This window comes from Lepidothrix coronata, unplaced genomic scaffold (genome assembly GCF_001604755.1).
Source record: "Lepidothrix coronata isolate B3197 unplaced genomic scaffold, Lepidothrix_coronata-1.0 Scaffold67, whole genome shotgun sequence".
Lineage (NCBI taxonomy): Eukaryota > Metazoa > Chordata > Aves > Passeriformes > Pipridae > Lepidothrix > Lepidothrix coronata.
The window spans coordinates 503,781-522,420 of NW_016690247.1; the positions used below are offsets into that span (position 1 = coordinate 503,781).

Here is an 18,640-nt window from a genome sequence, read left to right on the forward strand (position 1 = left end):
GCTATATTTTTTAGCTTGCAGTTCCTTAAATTCTTGCTTTATTAGTTGATAACACATGAAACCATCAAATAAACAACGGGTTCAAATTTGAAGTGCGTGGATTACGTAGACTGCAGTGAGAAGTTCAGTTATAAGGAATTCCTGTGTGGACCAAAAATAGCTCACAAAGGAAGAGGATTTCAGCACCAGAAGAATTTTCCAGCATGGAAAATCTATTTTCCATGACTTTATCCAATGAAATATTAAGGGTTTCAATTGATGAGATTTTCAATACTTCATTTATGAAAGTATCACAGAACTTGATCGATTTTCGTGTACTTTTGGAGGGCTAAAGGCAGAAGGTAAAGACAACACAGCATATCATTCAATTCAACCTTTGTACGTTTTTTACAGAATGAAAATTATTAGGAAGATAGCCTTTCCTATGAGAACCCTTACTGCCATGCTCTTTCAATGTAGAAAAAATCTGAAATAATGTAATTTAGAGTATCTTTGAGCATACAGTTGTATTGAGATCACTTAAATTAAGAGTATGCTGTCTTGTTTTTTAGCATTGTGGGGTGGCATCTGGTATCAGTTTAACAACTGGGGTTTGCTTTAGCACAGAATTGGAATAGGCAGAGCACATGTACTATTAAGGTGATTAATTATGCTTTTCTTATTTTCTGAATATTTTTCAGCAAAATATTTATTTTCTTCAGGGACCTTCTGTGCATTCCAACTCATGGATCAAGGCATTTGTACTTAGTGGCCTTTGAAGTTTCTAGAATGCCGTTTCCCTTGTTGAGTTCTCCAAGATTTTCATCTTTTTATTGTTACTTTATACCTGAATTCTTCAAAGTCTTGCATTAAGAAATATCATGTTCCCCGTGTGGAAGATGATGGGCAGAGGAAACTTCTCTTTGTGGACTTTACACGCTCTGTGTTTAGACCCACCATAGATTATTACTCTTCAGAGTATTTAATTGATTAGTGCAGTTTACATTTGGACTTAAGAAATGGAAACATGTTCATAATTATTTCAGAGAATTAGGTCACATGCAGGTGATGCTCATTTTTAGAGGAGTAAACAAAGATTTATCAATGTTCAGATGGTGGAACAGATTCTTCATAGGAAGAACAGAAAGGTTCTGCTAGGAATAGCATCAAGAAGTTATTTATGCTTGTTTTATGTCTGTTTTAGTTTGTCATAACTCTTGCTGCTGCTTAATGAACTGCAAGGAACTTGGTATCTTGCAGGATGGACCTCAAAGTCTGTAGAGCAGGGCAAGAAGGGGAAACATGGGAAGGTGATACATTTAGATTACTTAAAATCACTGAATTCACCCCGAGGTGTGAACGAAGGCTCATGTCAGATGCTTACAGCTGAGCTTGCAAAAGCTTGAGGAGGAGAAATCAGAGTGCACAGGGAATCGTTAGAGCAGGAGGGATGGGCCAGTTGAAAGCTTTTGCTTCAAGGGCAGTCATCCAGCAGAGTGAGGTGGTGTGCATTTGTTACTGACCACCCAAACAAGAAGCAGTGCTGGATGAACTGGAAGAAGTCTTCCAATTGCAGGTTAGATTATTTCTGGAGTACTTTATGGACATTTTTAGTGTACAGGTGCTGGATGGCTTGACTTGGTACGTACTGTGTGGGATCTGCTGCTTGAAAATAAGGAAGATCCAATTGGAGAGGTGAAGTTTGATGGCAGCCTTGGCTGCAGTCGTCCTGAGATGATGGAGTTCGATATCCCAAGGGAAGTGAGGAGGGCAAGTAGCAGGATAATGATCCTGGACTTTAGTAGAGGAGACCTTGGCAAGCTGGAGGGCAGATTTGCACAGGAGGCTGCCCTTGGTCCCAGGAGAATTGATGGGCCTCAAGGAGCAACCTCAAAGCCTGAGAGTTACAGCAGTCAACAAAATTCATCTGAGTCTTCAAGCAAGGCCTATCCTGAGGTGATGTAGCAAACTGCAGCCAGGTAAATTCCAGTTAGATACTAGGAAAATTCCTTTTCACAATGAGGGTGCTCAAATACTGGAACACGTTGTCCAAAAGTGCTGTAAAATTGGTGTCTTGGAAGATGTTAAAAAACTCTGAACAAGGCCTTGAACAACCTGATGCAATTTCAGTATTTTCCATACTTTGAGCACAGGGTTGGATGGTGACTCTGGAATTGCCTTTCAATATAAATTATTCTGTGATTTGTGCAGCCAGGCAGAGGGCTGGGTCAGTGAATGACTGTTGAAAACTAAACTCCTTTTCCTTCCCCTATCTCCTGCTCTCCACAGGTTCTGTTGCAGCCAAGAAATTTTCTAATGTACTGTGAGGGAATTGCTATTTCAGTGAAATGAGACTATAACATTTTGGGATCATTTTACTGAAAATATTCTAAGCCTGGCCCTAACAACCTTTAAAAAAATGAGACTTCCAGTGCCACCTTGAATATCATGCTCCATTTTTAACTTTTCTAATCGGTAGACTTTTTTTTTTTCTTACTTCAGCCTTAATATCTGTGATGTATAGGAAGCCTGTCCTATTTGCAGTGTTTCCTTACATTTTTAAAATTGTATTGTGTACCCCCTCCTCAGTTTTTTCTTTTCTATATTTAAGCCTAATTGCCTAAAATTTCTTTCAAAACACATTTTCTTGCAGTCGTATTGCTGATGTTGTTCTGCAGTACAGCTCTATTTTTCTCAATATGTGAGGTCCAAATGTGGAAGCAATACTGCAGGTGAGGTTTCTCACAGAATAAAAACTTCCCAGGTTTCAGATATGTTTTGCTCTGAGAACTGTTCTTTAATACTTTTGCAACTGTCTCATGTCTGATTGATTTTTTTTTATTGCACGTAGTTCAACATAACTGACTGAATTCCCAAATATCAGTTTATAGATTGTTGATTCTTTCTGGGGTGATACTTGGGACTTTTCTTCATTGAATTTCATCTAAATAATCTTCATAAGTTCCACTCATTTGTTAGCTTTTGGAACGCTGACATCTTTTCCAAATACATAAAAATTATGAATGTTTTTGTATTTCATCATCTAAGTAGCCAGTCAGGGTTTTGAAATTAGTATCTCTCAGACAGAACCTTGAACCATCTCATTTGCTTGACAGCAAATCACTAATTTGCTGTTATTGAAATTCATTTTTCTGTGTCTGTTCCGCTTTTGATGACTTCATCTTGATCATAATTATGAATTTTCGGTTATGAGAATATTATGTGTTGTGGAACTTTTGTACATCATTGAAGGTTTCCTTACATTTCCATGCAGCTTCTTAGCAACACCAGTTGTTTGCAGAAAAGTAACTATCATTTAAGACCCTAAATAACTGTATATAATTAGTTTTAATAATAAAGTACCACAATGATAATCAAACGGAAAGCTTAAAATATGATTAGGGCTACTGCTGTAAGTAAATTGTGATCGTTAACAATGTAAATTTATTTTCATTAATGTAATCCCTTTTTATGAACATTTGCTAATTTTTTTATCATTATGTGCATTCTTCCACCTGGATTTATTTACAAAGGACATATATATTGAAAATAAATTTTTTTAAGATGCAAAATATGGAACGCTGTAGGGACAAAAAACATGAGTAACTTCCAGATATAAACCATTTTTTAAAATGTGCTGTCTTTTTAAGCAGGAGGTTTTAGATAACATGCTGTGTTCTAATTGTGGATACCCAGCTACACATTAGACAATCCAGAGAGTATAAAAGACCAAAGTTTTCCATGGGGAAATAACTAGTTCATTTGACTGTTGTTTAGGTTTTTGGTATGAAACAGTTTATATCATATTCAGTCTGTTGCTACAGAACCATGAAGCAAGGGTGTCGACTGTGAAAAATTAGGTTTTCAATTTTATTTCTTTTTAAAACAGCATCTGGTGATTGTGTGTTCTCTGGCTCTGAGGCCTATTTGACTGTTAAATACGAACAATTGCACTGAAAACTGGAAGTCAATTGTTTCAATCCTGGCTGATGCACGTGTTGTTAATAACAAAGATTTGACAGTAGGAAATGAGGCCAGGGACAACAATCTGACTCCTACAGAAGAACAGGTTTGTGATCACAGTGAGATTTCAGCAAAATGTGTGGAGGTTTAGTTAAGTAGAGAGATCCTGCAAGGTCAAACTTAGGCTTGGCAGCCTGTGCTTCTGTTTATCTGTACAGTCTTTTTCATTGAATTTTAAATCCTGGATCTTACACTTGTGTCTTTTATCAGCTTTGACTTTGAGCTAAGATTGAAAGGGTATACTGGCAACCCCTGTTCCAACTGCTTTGCTTTCATTGACTTCTACAGAGTTATCTTAGAAAATACACAAACTCTTGAGTTAAGCTTTTGTCTCTTGTTCCTTTGACATTTTGTTACTGCATATTTTGGTTGCTTTTCATCTCCAAGGTAATGAGTTTGTTGCAATGTTCAGTTTTGTGTTTCTCATATAATGAGCAATTTTATGTAATTGTCTGATAATATAGTCAGGAGACAAAGATCAGTGGTACAGAATTCCAGATCCCCCTGTAGGTCCATGTGAACACATAATTTGTTTTAACAAGTCAACTTCTTTGATTGCATCTCAACCTTGCCTTTCTCTCCTTTGCCACCAAATTCCCTTATGCTGTTTCATTCAATGATCCCATTAGACAAATGCAGTTTATTTCCTGAATATGTGTGTGGTCTAACCAGCCTTACAGAATCACAGAGCCACAGAATGCTCAGGTTGGAAGGGACCACAGTGGGTCATTTGGTCCAACCTCTCTGCTCAGGCAGAGTCATCCCAGAGCACATGGCACGGGATTGTGTCTGGACAGTTCTGGAATATCTCCAATGAGGGAGGCTCCACACTCTCTCTGGGCAATGTGTTCCGATGCTGGGTCACTGCACAGGAAGGAAGTTCTTCTCATGTTCAGGAGCTTCCTGATTATCAGTTTCTGCCCGTGGCTTCTTGTCCCATTGCCGGACACCTTTGAGCAGAGCCTGGTCCATCCTCTGCCTCCTCCTGCAGAGGATGTAGCCTCACCTCCTCTGGTTTTACCTTTCAGAGTGAATGTTCTACATGTGAATACCTGGATCTGCTTTGACTGCACTTACCAATGATAAAGTATGGAGAATCACCTATTTTATAGTAATTCTATAGTGGTATCTGAGACATAAAGCTTTCCACGGAGCTTTAAGGAGTAAAAATCAGTAATATTCCAGGCCCCACTGTGAGTCAGTTGTAAGTAAATTACAGTGAAGTTAGTTTAATGTTACAGTTAATGGCAGCCACTGTTTTTAAAGCGTCTTTTAAATACTGCCTTTTTATTAGTGTTTTCTCTAACTTATGTTCCTTACATTAAAGATATGATAACAGAATTATTTATCTGCTGTTTCTGTGAAGTAATCCAAATTATGTATTCTCTGTCCTCTAGTTTGTTTTATGGAAATTACTCAGTTGTGTTTGTGTTCTGAGTCTTATTTTTCAGCAGCAATGTTCTTCTAAGGTGATATTCTGCTGCCTTCATTTTTCCATATAGATGCTTTTCTTTAATGGTGTTTACAGCTTTTTAGACTCTTAGGGGTTTGTGAATTCTTTATTTGTGGTCTTTTTAGGGAAAAAAAGAAGTGCTATTTATGACACTTTTCAGGGCATAATGAGAATATTTTGAAAAATAATGGCAAGAATCTTGTATGGTGTATTGATTTTCCTCTTCTGTCATCTCCTTGAGCTCTTGAGTCTCAATCACTAATGGATAGATCTATTTTTGTTCTGAGGTTTCAAGACTTTTCTTTTAAATCTTATGTAGAGCCTGTGAAATAATGTCCTGTGATAGAAATTAGTTATCTGCAGTACTTGTTAATTTTCTTTTAAATGACATAGATGAGTACATACTCTAGCAGTCAGATGATGTTCCTCTCTTTCCAGAGTTTTGCAAAAAATGGCTGGTCACATTTAGAAGCTGTTTATAAAAGCTCAGATATTCTTTCATGTTTTGCTGTATTTTTGATGAACGTGGTTACAGGCTTTTGGAGTTGTTGATGTAAATCTTGATGAATCTCGCTGGGAGCTTGTCCTTTAATTGTGGTGGGACTCCACCTATGGGTGTTTCATTTGAAGATTGTGAAGTTGGAAAAGGAGTGTTTTCAAGGCTCCAAGGGGAACCTGCCTCTCCCTTGAATATCTTTCTGTATGATGCTCCCATTTTGTGCAATCATGAGCTGAGCTGTGAAGATGATGCAGGTTTTGCCAATGTAAGTACAGTTCTGGTGTAAGAACACAGACTAGAAGCTCATGTGCATCCATGAAGGAGCCATCCTTGCTCCACCTCCACTTCTTCTTCTCACCCTCACCAGGAGAGGGGCTTCTCATGGTACAAAATCACACCAAAGTCAGGGAGTGCAGCCTTGGCTGAATACGAGGTGGTGCTGACACCTGCATCAAAGTGCTTCAAAGCCCTTTGAGTTCAGTGCCTTCCTGAATCCAGGGAATTAGAACCAAGGAATCCAGTGCTCTTCCTGTTACAAATGCATATTGCTGTGATTGACACATCACATGAAGTTACTATTAATTGGTTTAAATGGATAATCCTGTCTCTGTGTTACATTGGATATTGCCTGTGCTTTTATTTTAGTGTTTGTTGTGTTACCTGTTTTGAAGCCCTTTTGAAGGAGATTCTTCTTTTCCCGACATTTTATTTCAGTGCTCCACTGTCCTTAGAGGAACAACAATTTTCTAATTTTTTCCCATTTCAGTCTGAACTTGTTTCTGAGCTCATGCAGGGTAGAAAGGAAAGCTTTCAGGTTATGTGCCTGTGTGGTCCTGGTATGTTTGCCCTCAGTAATGACACTGTCACTGCATTGTCCAACATCCCTGTACCGCCACAGAACTGGCACCAAGCCAGCATTAAATGCTGTCCTAGCAGACATTTGTTCTGTTTTGTGTTGCCCTATTCAATTTTAACCTTTTTGTTTTCAGATTGTTCCTAATTTATCATCTTGAATTCTCATCCTGCACCACAAACTTACAGGTTTTGCATTTTTACGGCTTCCAGACTCTTTTACCCTTGTGTTTTCTTATGGTTCAGGTGTATTTTACCTTTGCTTTAACACTCCTCCGTGGAATTAAATACCTATATTCTGAAGTTATCAACTGCTGTAATTTTTATTGTTGGTCAGTTCATGTGTTAGTTAACCATATCCAACATTAACCTTTAAAGAATCTCTTGCTTGCAGTTTTGGTTTCCAATAGTAAAAGTTGTACATATTACATGCCATTTTTCTTTCTGAAACAAAATTTTCCTTAATTCCAATTTACCCTTCCTTGAAGCGTGAAGGGGAAGCAAGTGTGGAAGGAGTTCTTAATCAGTTGGTCCTGGAGCATCTACAGTTGGCTCCTCTCCAGTGGGGTGAGTAGTGTCAAAATCAATTGATGATCTTTTTGGAGGGTGTACTGGCTTGTAATTTTTAGCAGCACGAGAATGATAATGTTTTCATTTACTGACAATCTATGATACAGAAGAATTTGATAGGAATTTTACTTTCCTTTAGATATTTTACTTAGCTGAAGATAAACGTAGAATTGGTATCTATTTTATTTTAAGTGCCACTGTTCAGTGATAGTAAATATGAAACCTGACCGTGCACTTTTTCCTGTAATTTGCAGTCCTAGTTGTCATGTACGAGAGGTGGCTGATACGTAAATTTTGCATTTGCCTGGCAGTGTGCTTAAAACCTGTGTGGTTTTAAAACAATTTCTCTACATTTTTTTTAGTGAAATGGTAATGTACTTTGTGTTATGTGTTTTATTATGATCTAGACATTTGCATTACTAACTTTTTAGGTACAGAAAAAGTTGTTACTCTAGGTAGTGTGGAAGAACTATTTATCTTAATTTTGTATTTAGAATGATGTTCTGACAATGAAAAATTGAAGAATCATAATGATGTGACTACTCTCTGAGGTTCTCAGCAAGGCTTGTTAAGAGGCTTTGGAACATGGAATGTTTCATCCCCAACAATTCTATGTCAGTTACAAGTTTCAGAGAAAGTCCTCAGGTCATCAGAAATTGTTTCCAAAGCTTTTGCTTTTAAAGCATATTTAACTCTATGCTTCGTATTTTAATACTTTGATGACCTAGAAAGGATCATTTTTAAGGAACAGTGATCCATCACTTTTGTATGTGCTACTCCATCATCATGGCCAGTCTTCGCGAGCGAAGATTTGGGAAAGGTCATTAACCCTTTGAGCCTGCGCAGTGGATTTTTTAGGTGAGACACAGCGTGCGCTGAACTGAGCCCACCCTTTAATCCTGAGGTTCATCTGCCAGGGCCGAGCGAGCTCGGATGGTGGCAGTGAGGTCCTCAGGACATAGGTTTGTTTCGAGTGACCTTCTCTTAGATGGATGGCCTTACAGGGCTGACGAGCTCCATCTGGCCGGAGGAGTTCCCTGACCGGGAATCAAACCCGGGCCACGGCGGTGAGAGCACCGAATCCTAACCACCAGACCACCAGGGGGCCCTATGTGTTACTACTAAAACTAAAACGACCCCAAACTCCAGGATTTGTGTGCCCCTTGAAGTGCCTGGGTTTTTTTCAACCATAGGGACTATCCTCAACTCATATATTAAAACCTGTGAGTGCTTTGCTTATAGAGGAGAAGATTAAAAATTGTCTAAAGTTGTTTGCTGTAAGTATGTTGATCTTTAACCATAATGAGCTGTCTCTGAAATCACACTTATCTGGCCTCAGTTCTTCAGAGGATTCAAGGATTTGGTAGCATTCGCTCATATTACCTACTGGATTTGGCCATGACTGCCCTGATCCTCAGCAGTGGTTTGTGGCAGGTGTGTGTTGAGAGCTCAGAGAGGTCAGTTCTTAGGTCTGCGGAGTGGCATCAACCATGGACATGTTTGTACCCTGGGCTCTGTGTCTGAAAACTTTCCTTTGGCAATTCCCAATGGGTCATCGCCTTAGGGATGAAAAACGTGGTTTTCTTCTTTCCCTGTATACTTGGTTTTCTTCTTTTTGTTTTATGCCGAATTCCACTATTTTCTTAGTAAAAGAGGCTTTTTGAATCATAGGATTGTACCTGACACTCCTGCCTGAATGGTGACATTCTTTGATGAACTAGCCAACAAACACGAACATAGCACTGCTTTCCAATAAAACCTGATTGCCTGTGGAGCTCGTTATTTCTTAGGCTGTTGATTAATTCTGTTAAAGAGTCCGAGTACTTCAGTTTTCATCCAAAACTCTGCCTCATAACTGCAAAATCTATTGAAGCACAGTCTCTTGACTGGTGGTGTCATACGTGTTGATTTTCTACATTAAATGAAGCAGGGAAAGGGACGTCCTGTGGGTTATCAAATACTTGGTTTGCCACAACTTATATATCATGTTTCCTTATGGACAGTTCAGTGTTGCAGAAGTTTACTTAACTTTTTAGTCTAATTTTTCTTGATCTTAAGTTGCTATTGAACATTATTTTGTATAACATACAAAGTATGTAGAAGCTGTAGCTCACTGCGGGGATTATTGAAAAGGACATTTCGATTAAGTGCCTGATTTTACTTGAAAACAAAAGCAAAAATTGAAAATTAAAGGCGATGGAGAAATTTTAGCTTCTTTAAATTAAGCATAATTTTGAACATTCAGCAGTTCAACCTTTGCTAGTGTTGTAGCCCTACCTGTAGTCCTCCTGGGAAAAGCTACTACTGTACCTCCACACTCTGTGCCATGGCAATATGGCAATGTATGATTTTGGTTTTATTAGTGTGTGGGATGGAGAAGGAATTAAAAGATTGTTATTATTAGTTTGGTAGGTGGGAGTAATAAGGAGTTGTTGGAATGTCTGGACAACCAAGGGTATGTGTGTACACACGTATTTAGACAATGTGACATAACTGTGTTTTGGAGTTTAAATTCTCTTTTGGTGCAGGAATATGTTTCCTTTTCAACTCTTACAGGCATAGAAAAATATTATGAGTTTCAGATGATCTACAATGTAATGTGACTGTTGTTTTCCCTTTGTTTTTTTCCCTTGATATTTTGAAGTGATTGACCTTTAACTGCCTTGTAAGAATCAGCTCTTTTCAGGGTAGTGATCTGAGTACCACTAATGAGATCAGTGTATGCAAGTGATCTTATTCTTTGACTGTTAATATTTCTACTTTGGGAGAACTATTATATAAAAATATTATATAAACATATATATAATTATATATAAATATATAAAATAATATATAAAAATATAAAATTAGTAAGGGAACAGTCTACATATTTTCTTTTGTCATCCTGCCTTGTCCAATATTTTGGGCAGCTGTCACTGATAAGGTACTTTAAAAATACTGTAATACTGTAGTATCAGCCAGATTTTTTTTTTTAGTCATCACACTGTTTGTAGACACAACCTGGCTTTACTTTGAGTTTTATTTTTATGTTAACAATAACTTGTATTTTAGTGTGAACTCTTTACTACTAGCCATCATTGTGGTATAGTCTTTGCATATATTGGCTAAAAATTTGGCTTAGTTTTATGCAATAAAAATTTTTCCATGATTATTCAAGGATTTTACCATATTGATGGCTACACTGAAGGGTTTACTTTGTTATAAGTGCTCACAGTGAAGCATGAATGAATATTTAACATGGTTTTGATTAAAAAAATGACTGGCTCTTATTCAAATTTGTAGAAACTGGACTTCAAAATTCCTTTTAAATTTTGCATATTTAATTCATATAATAGTTAATATTACATCTCTAAAACTACAAAAGCATATTGAAATAATTTTTCATGTAAATTTGACAATCCTGTCCTTTTTTCATTAAATGCAAGGCAAAGAGTAGAAATAAAAGTTGATGACATTGAAATTTTGCTCTGAGGGTAAGAAGTTACCTCTGAAAGTTGTCAGATAGAGGGGAAAAAAGTGACTTGTAGGGAACAATTTTGTTGTGATTTCATATAATTAAATGACTGGGGAAGGGAAAAATATTTAAGACATGAGGAATCAAAACCTAGGAAATATATCAAAGGCTAGAGTGAGAGTTCCTAATGTGTTGTTAAAATTGAATTTAAGATTTAAGACATCTCTGTAAAATGAAGTTGTCTGTTAGGCAGGTTAGTAAATCACATGTAATTGAAAAACATAATCCTGCTGAACACCACCAAGTTCAATGTTCTCTGAAATTTATGACATATTTTCTCTTTACTGCTGGGCAACAAACCAAATGCAGTTACAGATGTGGTTTTAAGGTGAATATATTAATATGATCAAATCAAGGAAACACAGCCTGCAAAGTTTAACGAGGAGAACCAAGACTCTTCAGAGGCGTGTGTCGTGTGAGCTCCGTGGCTTGATTTGAAAAGGATCAGATGGAGGTGTTTGTAGTTGCTGCCTGTGCAATGTTTTTTCAATCTTTATTTGATTTATGTCCCTAAGTTTTGCAAGGAAGCAGAATTCTGGGAGCAAACACTTATCAGTTTGATGGTGCTCTTCTGCTTTTCACAGCAAAATTATCACAGGTACAAAACCATGAACAAAACTTTATAGGCTGAGCTTGAAATAAGACTGTTGATTGAACCTGGAACAGGCCAGACTTGGGATATTCCTACATTCAGATGAGAAGTTCCTCTGAAGCGAGAGGTTCCTGACGCTTTGAATGCTGTAAGCAAATTTCACAAGAGAAACTTATTGTAAATTCCCCTCCATAAAGCAAAACAGACATTACTTCCTTCACTGCCTGCAACCACAAGGCATAGACATGTTTTCCTGATGATCCTCATATGAAGAGTGAAGATTTATTAGAGAAATTTGGTTTAGGAATTTAGAACTGTAGACACTGAAAAGTGCTGGAGGTTTTAATATATCAACCAAATGCTTTTCTTTCTCTATAGAGAAACTGAAAGTAACTGAAAATCAATGATTATACATGAACTCTAGTATTACTAACAATAATGTTCCAAGAAACTTGCATTTGTCAAGCTTCACCATGGAAGAAGTCCAGAAACAGCTTTTTGCTTGCATTCATTCTTTTATTTCATTCACTCATTTCATTAATTCTTCCCTTCTTTCTTCATAAAATTATGAATTTCAAGACAGTTTATAATGTTTAAATAAATCATGGATGCCTTTTCACAATGCAGTGTGTTTTATTTCCTAGTATGTGATTACAAGGAGAACTAAAATCACTGCTGCTGAATTGTGCTCAGATCATAAATAAGAAAAGTGATGGTCAATAGCCAAAGTCTTGATTATTTACTTATGGGTAGAGAATGCTACACATCTTGTTGTGGGTTCACAGTAAAGGGTGTGTCCACCCACATCATGTTGGCATATTGTACTTAGAACTAAAAACCTCAAAAGTGATTGGTGGTTTTAAATTGTCCCTCAAAAGCAGCTGGAATCAACAGGAGAGGCAAATGTAAAAGTATTTTGAAGTGTTTTATGAACATATGGTTCTTGACAGCTTGTTTGGAAGTTCGGTCCATTTAAGTTTCACAAAACATCTTATGGAAGCATAACTTTAAAAATAAGTTTTCTTAATAATTTATTGCATGTTTTGGAGAGCACCAAATCAGAATCAATTTTCACAGGTTACTGATCTTAAAAGTAATGACTGAACTACACACTCATTTTATCTTGCATTTTCCAGCCTGACCTTAGACCACAATTTCTGTGATTAACCCTTACAGATTGCAGCAGCATCCTGAATACAGAGGAAAGTAAGTTAAAACATTTTTCAATGAGTAGGAGAGGAAATTATACACCTCCAAGCCTGTGTTTTGGATGCCAGCTTGACACCCTGATAGCTTGTTGTCCCCATGGACTTAGTTAACATGAGCCAGATCTCTGCACACATGAACATTTCTTTTAGTCAGGGCAGTCCTACAGTATTACTGTTCTCTCATTCCTGAAATTCCAAGGCTATCTGGGATGTTTATTCAAAGACTAGTTTTAATGGGGAACTGTGAGGAAGTAGTTTTACTTTCTCTTTTAATAAACAGACCCTTCCTAGGTCCTAGAGAGGACCATTTATATTATACAGATACAAGCTTGGAGATACAAAGAGATCAGCAGGGTATATAAAGGTCTGCCCTTGAGAAAAATGATGAGTTTTATTGTGTTCATTCATCAAGCTAAAATATTCTTTAATTATTTCTATTTTAGAATTACAGTAGTCTGGCCATTATCATAGTTAGAAAGATGGTACCAGGAACGTTAGCCAAAAAATCTCAAGAGTAAGCTGTCTGTGAGGTAGAAAATCACAATATGATTCATAGGAAGACTGAAATTGAGAAACAATCTGGTGGTAGATGGATTTTACAAGGTAAACGACCTTTCTCATCCATTTAGAAGAATCCTCAGGTTTTTCGTTTTTATTTTTAAGATCCAAGAGAGGTGGGAACACTTTCATATCTTAACAGCTTGTGTGCAGGCTGTTTTGGAGGATATTTTGGCAATGTCAAACAAGCAACATGCTTCAGTTCCTGGGAAGTGTTGAAGGACTGGGGTAGTACATAGGAAAAATGGAGTAATTTGATGAAACTGGGGCATCTGGCACACGGATAATGGTCTTGCATGTCAAAATACACTATTTTGTGATATGTTTGGAGTCTGGTGTTGGTTTTAATTCCTACCGAAGCCTTGGTTACTCAAAACTGAAAAGAAAAAAAACTTGTAGAGGAAAGGTTTTAGACATAATCAGTAGTGATTTCAAAGAAAAGATGCTAAGAATAAAGAGAGCCCCCTAAAGTGACAATGAATTAACAAAACCTCTTATGTGAGGACAGGCAGCTTTAGAGAGGTTGGGTGGAGGGCAGTGGTTACTTCATATCAGATTTCTGAAAGAACTGGCAGCTGAAGCTGCAGGTCCAGCACTTCTAAGGAAGCGGTGGGAAGAGGCAGGAGGGAAAAGGAGGTAATGAATGCTCGTGGAGAAGTCTGAGTATTGGTCTAGGACTCACCAGTGTGAATCATTACTGATTTTTGCTTTAAAAATAGATAGACAAAAGGAAAGGAGATCAGAGAAGGAGGAGGAGGAATAAACTGCTAAAATATTCTGATGGCTAAGATGAGGCTACTGCACAGAGTCACAGAATCGTTTGGGTTGGAAGGGATCTTCAAAGATCATCTAGTCCAAAGCCCTGCCTGGGTAGGGACATCTAAGACTATAGATTATGTTGCTCAAAGCCCCATCCAGTCTGACCTGGAACAATTCCAAACACAAGACATCCACAGATTTTCTGGACAACCTGTTCAACTGTCTCACCACCCTCGTTGTAAAGAGTTTTTTTCCTTAAGTCCAATCTAAACCTACCATCTTTAGTTTGAAACCCTTGGCCCTCATCCTGTCACTGCAGGTCTTGGTCACAAAATATCCCTCTGTATTTCTTATAATCTTGCAAGAATCTCCAAAACCAAAGTACCATAAATGAAATGGATGAAATGTAGTCCAGGAAAAAAGGTTATTTGTTCTGAGAGTGGTAACAAAGAAATCTGCTGCAAGTTCAGATCTGCTGTCTGAAGTGATTGGAAATTAATTTAAGTGTCTCTGAGCTACCAGAGTAATTCAGCGATGGTTTGTGATGTTTGTCCAAGCCTCTACTGAAACCTCCCATGGGAAACTTCCTACAAAAGAGCTCAAATCAAACCAGAATAGGAAAATGTAAAGTTTGGGAGGTGATCAAGGAATGAAGACTTATTGCCAGGTTTATGCTGTAGAGATATTGCACTGAATAAAGCTCGATCAATTCTCCAAAGCTGAGTAAATCTGGCAGGTGAGTTCGGTGTTCGCTACTTAGGACATCTCCAGTTTTGCTTGCTTTGAGTTTCAGTATCTCTGAACTGTTTTTCTTTAATTAGCAAAATCAAGAGTTGACTGATCTCCAGGAATCCATCAGAGGACCGGGATCTCAAGGAGAGGAGAAAAACTGCTGAAGGGGGACTTTATTTTCAGTATTTCGTTTACAAAACCATTGTCTTTTTAAGGGGGAAAAAAGAGCAGCTGTGAATAGTTTACTTCTTTACAAGAATATTGCTTATGACATTTCAGTGAAGCCATAACAGGTGATTGAGGAACACCATAATGATGATAAATTGTTATGCAGTTATTCAAGGTACTTAATTTTCTAGGCATTGTTAGAAGTAAATTGAGTAATAGATTAATTGAACATCCAAGTTAAAAAATGAAAAGCAACCGGAATAATTATGACAATGAGTTCAAAAAGAGCTGTGTAAAGATAATTGTAAAGAAGAAGATTGAAAAGACAAAAAAACTGGCTTGTAAAGTAGTTGGTGAAAAACTATCAGTGAACCTGCAAAGAAATAAATTTCTATTGCTCTGATGGATATAGAAGATACCACTTGAATAAAAATTCAGAAAAAATATGCTTCAGCTTGTGGACAATTAAAAAATGGAAAAGAGATCAGAAGATGTATGTATTAGCAAGAGAGGCAAGAAAAATGCTTTGATCAGGCAAGATTTTAATTTCCCAGCAATTAAATGAATTGTACAGTTAAGTGTGTAGAGAATGAGAAATGGAAAATATGCTAATTGTGGTGGAGGAATATTCAGAACAGCCTGTGTAGCACAGGCTTAAAGTGTGATTGGTTTGGGGCAGGAAACAAGAAGGGAGTTCGGAATGCACACATTGGGCTTTCTTTCTCTGGGCTCTGACATTTGTGAGCCTTTGTTTTATTTCATATGAAAAAATAACACATGCTTGGAACTGGAGGCCATGGAGGAACTTGGAACTGGAGGCCACAGATGCTGTAAATGAGGCAGTCATTTCACTGGCTGTGTTGTACTCAGGATCAGACTCTTTTTTACTGAGGAACTGTGTCATTTCACTGGACCATGATGCCTTCTCTGTAGAAGTGCACTTGTTCTCTCCTGTAGTTTAAAGTTTGTACTTGATTAAGATAAACTGAATGTTTCTGCTTCAGTTTTGTATTTTACTTAAAGCAAATTTTTCCAAGTATTCGCACATGTTCTTCCCCTACCCTGTGTATTGACTCATTGGTTAAGGCCAGTGTGACCTACCATCAGTAGAAGTTCTCAGGCAAACAGATGTTTTGAGGGGAGGGAAGTAGGTTTCATTTTCACTGTTAGTTCTGAAGTAGTCTTTTATTTCATCAAGGAAGCAGAAGTGAATTAACAACTGCAAAGAACATAAATCCAGCTCAATAAGCCTTGTAATTCTGAAATTAATAGCTTCCAACTGTCAAAACCTCGACAGTACAAGCAGAAACCAGAACAGACAGATTTGTATGAAGAAACACGCTTTGACTGAAGTGCTCTCTTTCATGTTCTCTCATTTTTTCCTTTTTAGTCTCTCTCTCTCAAATTTGACAGCTAATTGTCTATTTTTAAGCATAAGAGATTTTTTTCCCTCCATTCTGTGATTTTTCTTAGCCTGTCACATCTCCCCATTGTCCCTTCAGTAAAACAATATCAGAATTAGATTTTACTTTTGAGGTTTTTTTAATTTATTTTCTATCCCAGACCTTTGGATTAAGCAATCATAAAATTTAATTTCATTTGGTTGATTTGAATCATTAATTGATTTTGTTTTACAAAGGAAGCCAGTCAAACAAAACCTTTCCTGAGCTGTGATTCTGTGTACTTATTCAGACTGTATACTCAATAGGGAGCTTAGACTTTTTATTTAATGTCTGTTTCCTCACTAAGCAGAAATTCAGGCTCACTTCAGTAACATTTCTGATTACCTATGGATACATTAGAAAAAGTTTCAAAAGGAGAAGGGCTATTTTTTTTTTCCGTCTTAGGATATAAAGGAGGAGCTGAGCAAATGTATTCTGTAGGATGGATTTGTACAAAAGGACTTTCATCAAGTGATACTCAAGTTGGTTGTTATTACTCATTACATTTTTTATGGTATCGTATGAAGTTGTGGCTCAATAATATCAAACACCTACAGAGCTGTTACAGAATTTCTATATCAAGGCCAGACACATGAGATGAAATAAGGAAGAATCTTAATTAAAAATGGTAGTAGGATATAGAAAGGGTAAAATGTCTCGGCAGTGTCTGGAATTACACAGAGGAATAATTGGTTGCCTCATGTGAAACTTTGAGAAAGAAAAAAAGGCAGCAGCAGCAGTCCTCAATAATTAAAAGCAGTGTTCAAGGATAATTACATTTCTGTAGTTTGATAAAGAGTCAACTGTCAGTTTTCTGAGTGAAAGATGGGGTTAGGTTGTTCAAGTTAAAGGAAAAACACAGGTATTAGAAGAGTTGGAGACCATAAATCAGAAACTTCAGAGCAGCAGCGGGTGCCACAAGCCTCAAATGGTTCTGGTTGGAAGCCTTCCAACAGTGCTCCCAGCTGTGGGAGCATTTAGCAAATTTGTTTTAGCAGGACATGAAGTCTCAGAGTTGGTTTGATGCTGCACACAAACTCCAGACTGCAGCTGGAGCCCTGCTGAGCAGGGAGATCAGCAGCTCAGATCTGTCAGGGCTTCTTGTCTTGGGCTTTGCCCTACTCAGAACTCGGACTGGTGGACAGTAAAACATGGCTTTGCACATTAGATCACTTGACTTCAGAACCCTTGTTTGAGATGAGGCATATTTATAACTCCTTCACTGCGCCCAGAAATTCATGCCCATGTATAGACCCCTCAGAACAGGAGATGACCCCGCAAGGATGAGTGTCCACGCTGTCCTGCCTAGTGAGTTTCTTCATGGTGTTTAACTCCCCAAAACTGCATCACCTCTTGCTTTGCTGTCACAGGTTTTCCCATGTATGCTTCACTTCCAGAAAGAAAACATCCAGGTTTCTCTCACTAGTCAAATAGCCAAATAGTGGTTGTGAAAGAAAGAAAATGAAAAATTAAGTGAGAAACATAATCTAAGTTTTGCGATGGGGATGACAATAAGATCAGTGAACAGTTATCAATTATAGTGAGCATCCTGAGCTTTGCCTGTTAAAGAGTCAAAATGACCTCTTCTGCTTTCCTAGTGACTGTAGTTTTGTATAACTTACTGGATAGACCAGTGAGTTTCTAAACATCTATTCCTATTGAAGGTATTAATCAGCTATGTGCTCACCATTCACTAATTATCAACTATTTTTGTTAAACATTTCAGCTGTACTTGAAGGAAATTATTTGTTGTTCGTGGGTGCTTGGTAGATAGTGCTTTGTATTGTCTGAATATTGCTTTAAATTAATCTCATCACATGAAATGTACATCTTTATGTTATTTAATTCAGAAGTTGACTGCAGAAGGTGTCTCAATATGATTTTGTTTGGAGAGCGTTTTGTAAACTTATTGAGCTCCGTCTGAGATCCTTGCTGCGAATAGGAATTTCAAGATTAAATTTATTTGTGACTCATTTCCAGCCCTTTTGTTCTCATGTCAATATTGTTCTTTAGTTTAAATAGCTTTTCTCAGTCTCTGATGTTTACCTTTTATCACTCTTGCTCTTTCTTTTGTGCATCTCCAGACAGCAGTCAGGACTAACTCTCCCAGTCTCTTTGATAGCACAAGGGTTTTTTTATTTCCCACCCCACAATTATCTCAGTAGCCTTTGTCTGTGTCTGGTGTAAAGTGTGTTTTTTGTTTTCTTAGATCTGGTTGACAAGCTTAGATCTTCAGTAGCATTGTTCCCGATACGGGTCCTTAATGATCTCTGCCTTAAAGTGAGTCTGTG

General features: G+C 37.5%; 1 protein-coding gene across 9 annotated transcripts in view; it reads left to right on the top strand.

The window, feature by feature from the left end:
* The window catches only part of TRAPPC9 (trafficking protein particle complex 9), a 455,047-nt gene that overhangs the window by 206,722 nt on the left and 229,685 nt on the right, over positions 1-18,640 (top strand). For all 9 annotated transcript variants that reach the window (XM_017818312.1, XM_017818311.1, XM_017818320.1 and 6 more), the window contains one exon: positions 7,283-7,373. In XM_017818312.1, coding sequence (XP_017673801.1) covers positions 7,283-7,373 — 91 coding nt within the window. The remainder of the gene's footprint in view (positions 1-7,282; positions 7,374-18,640) is intronic.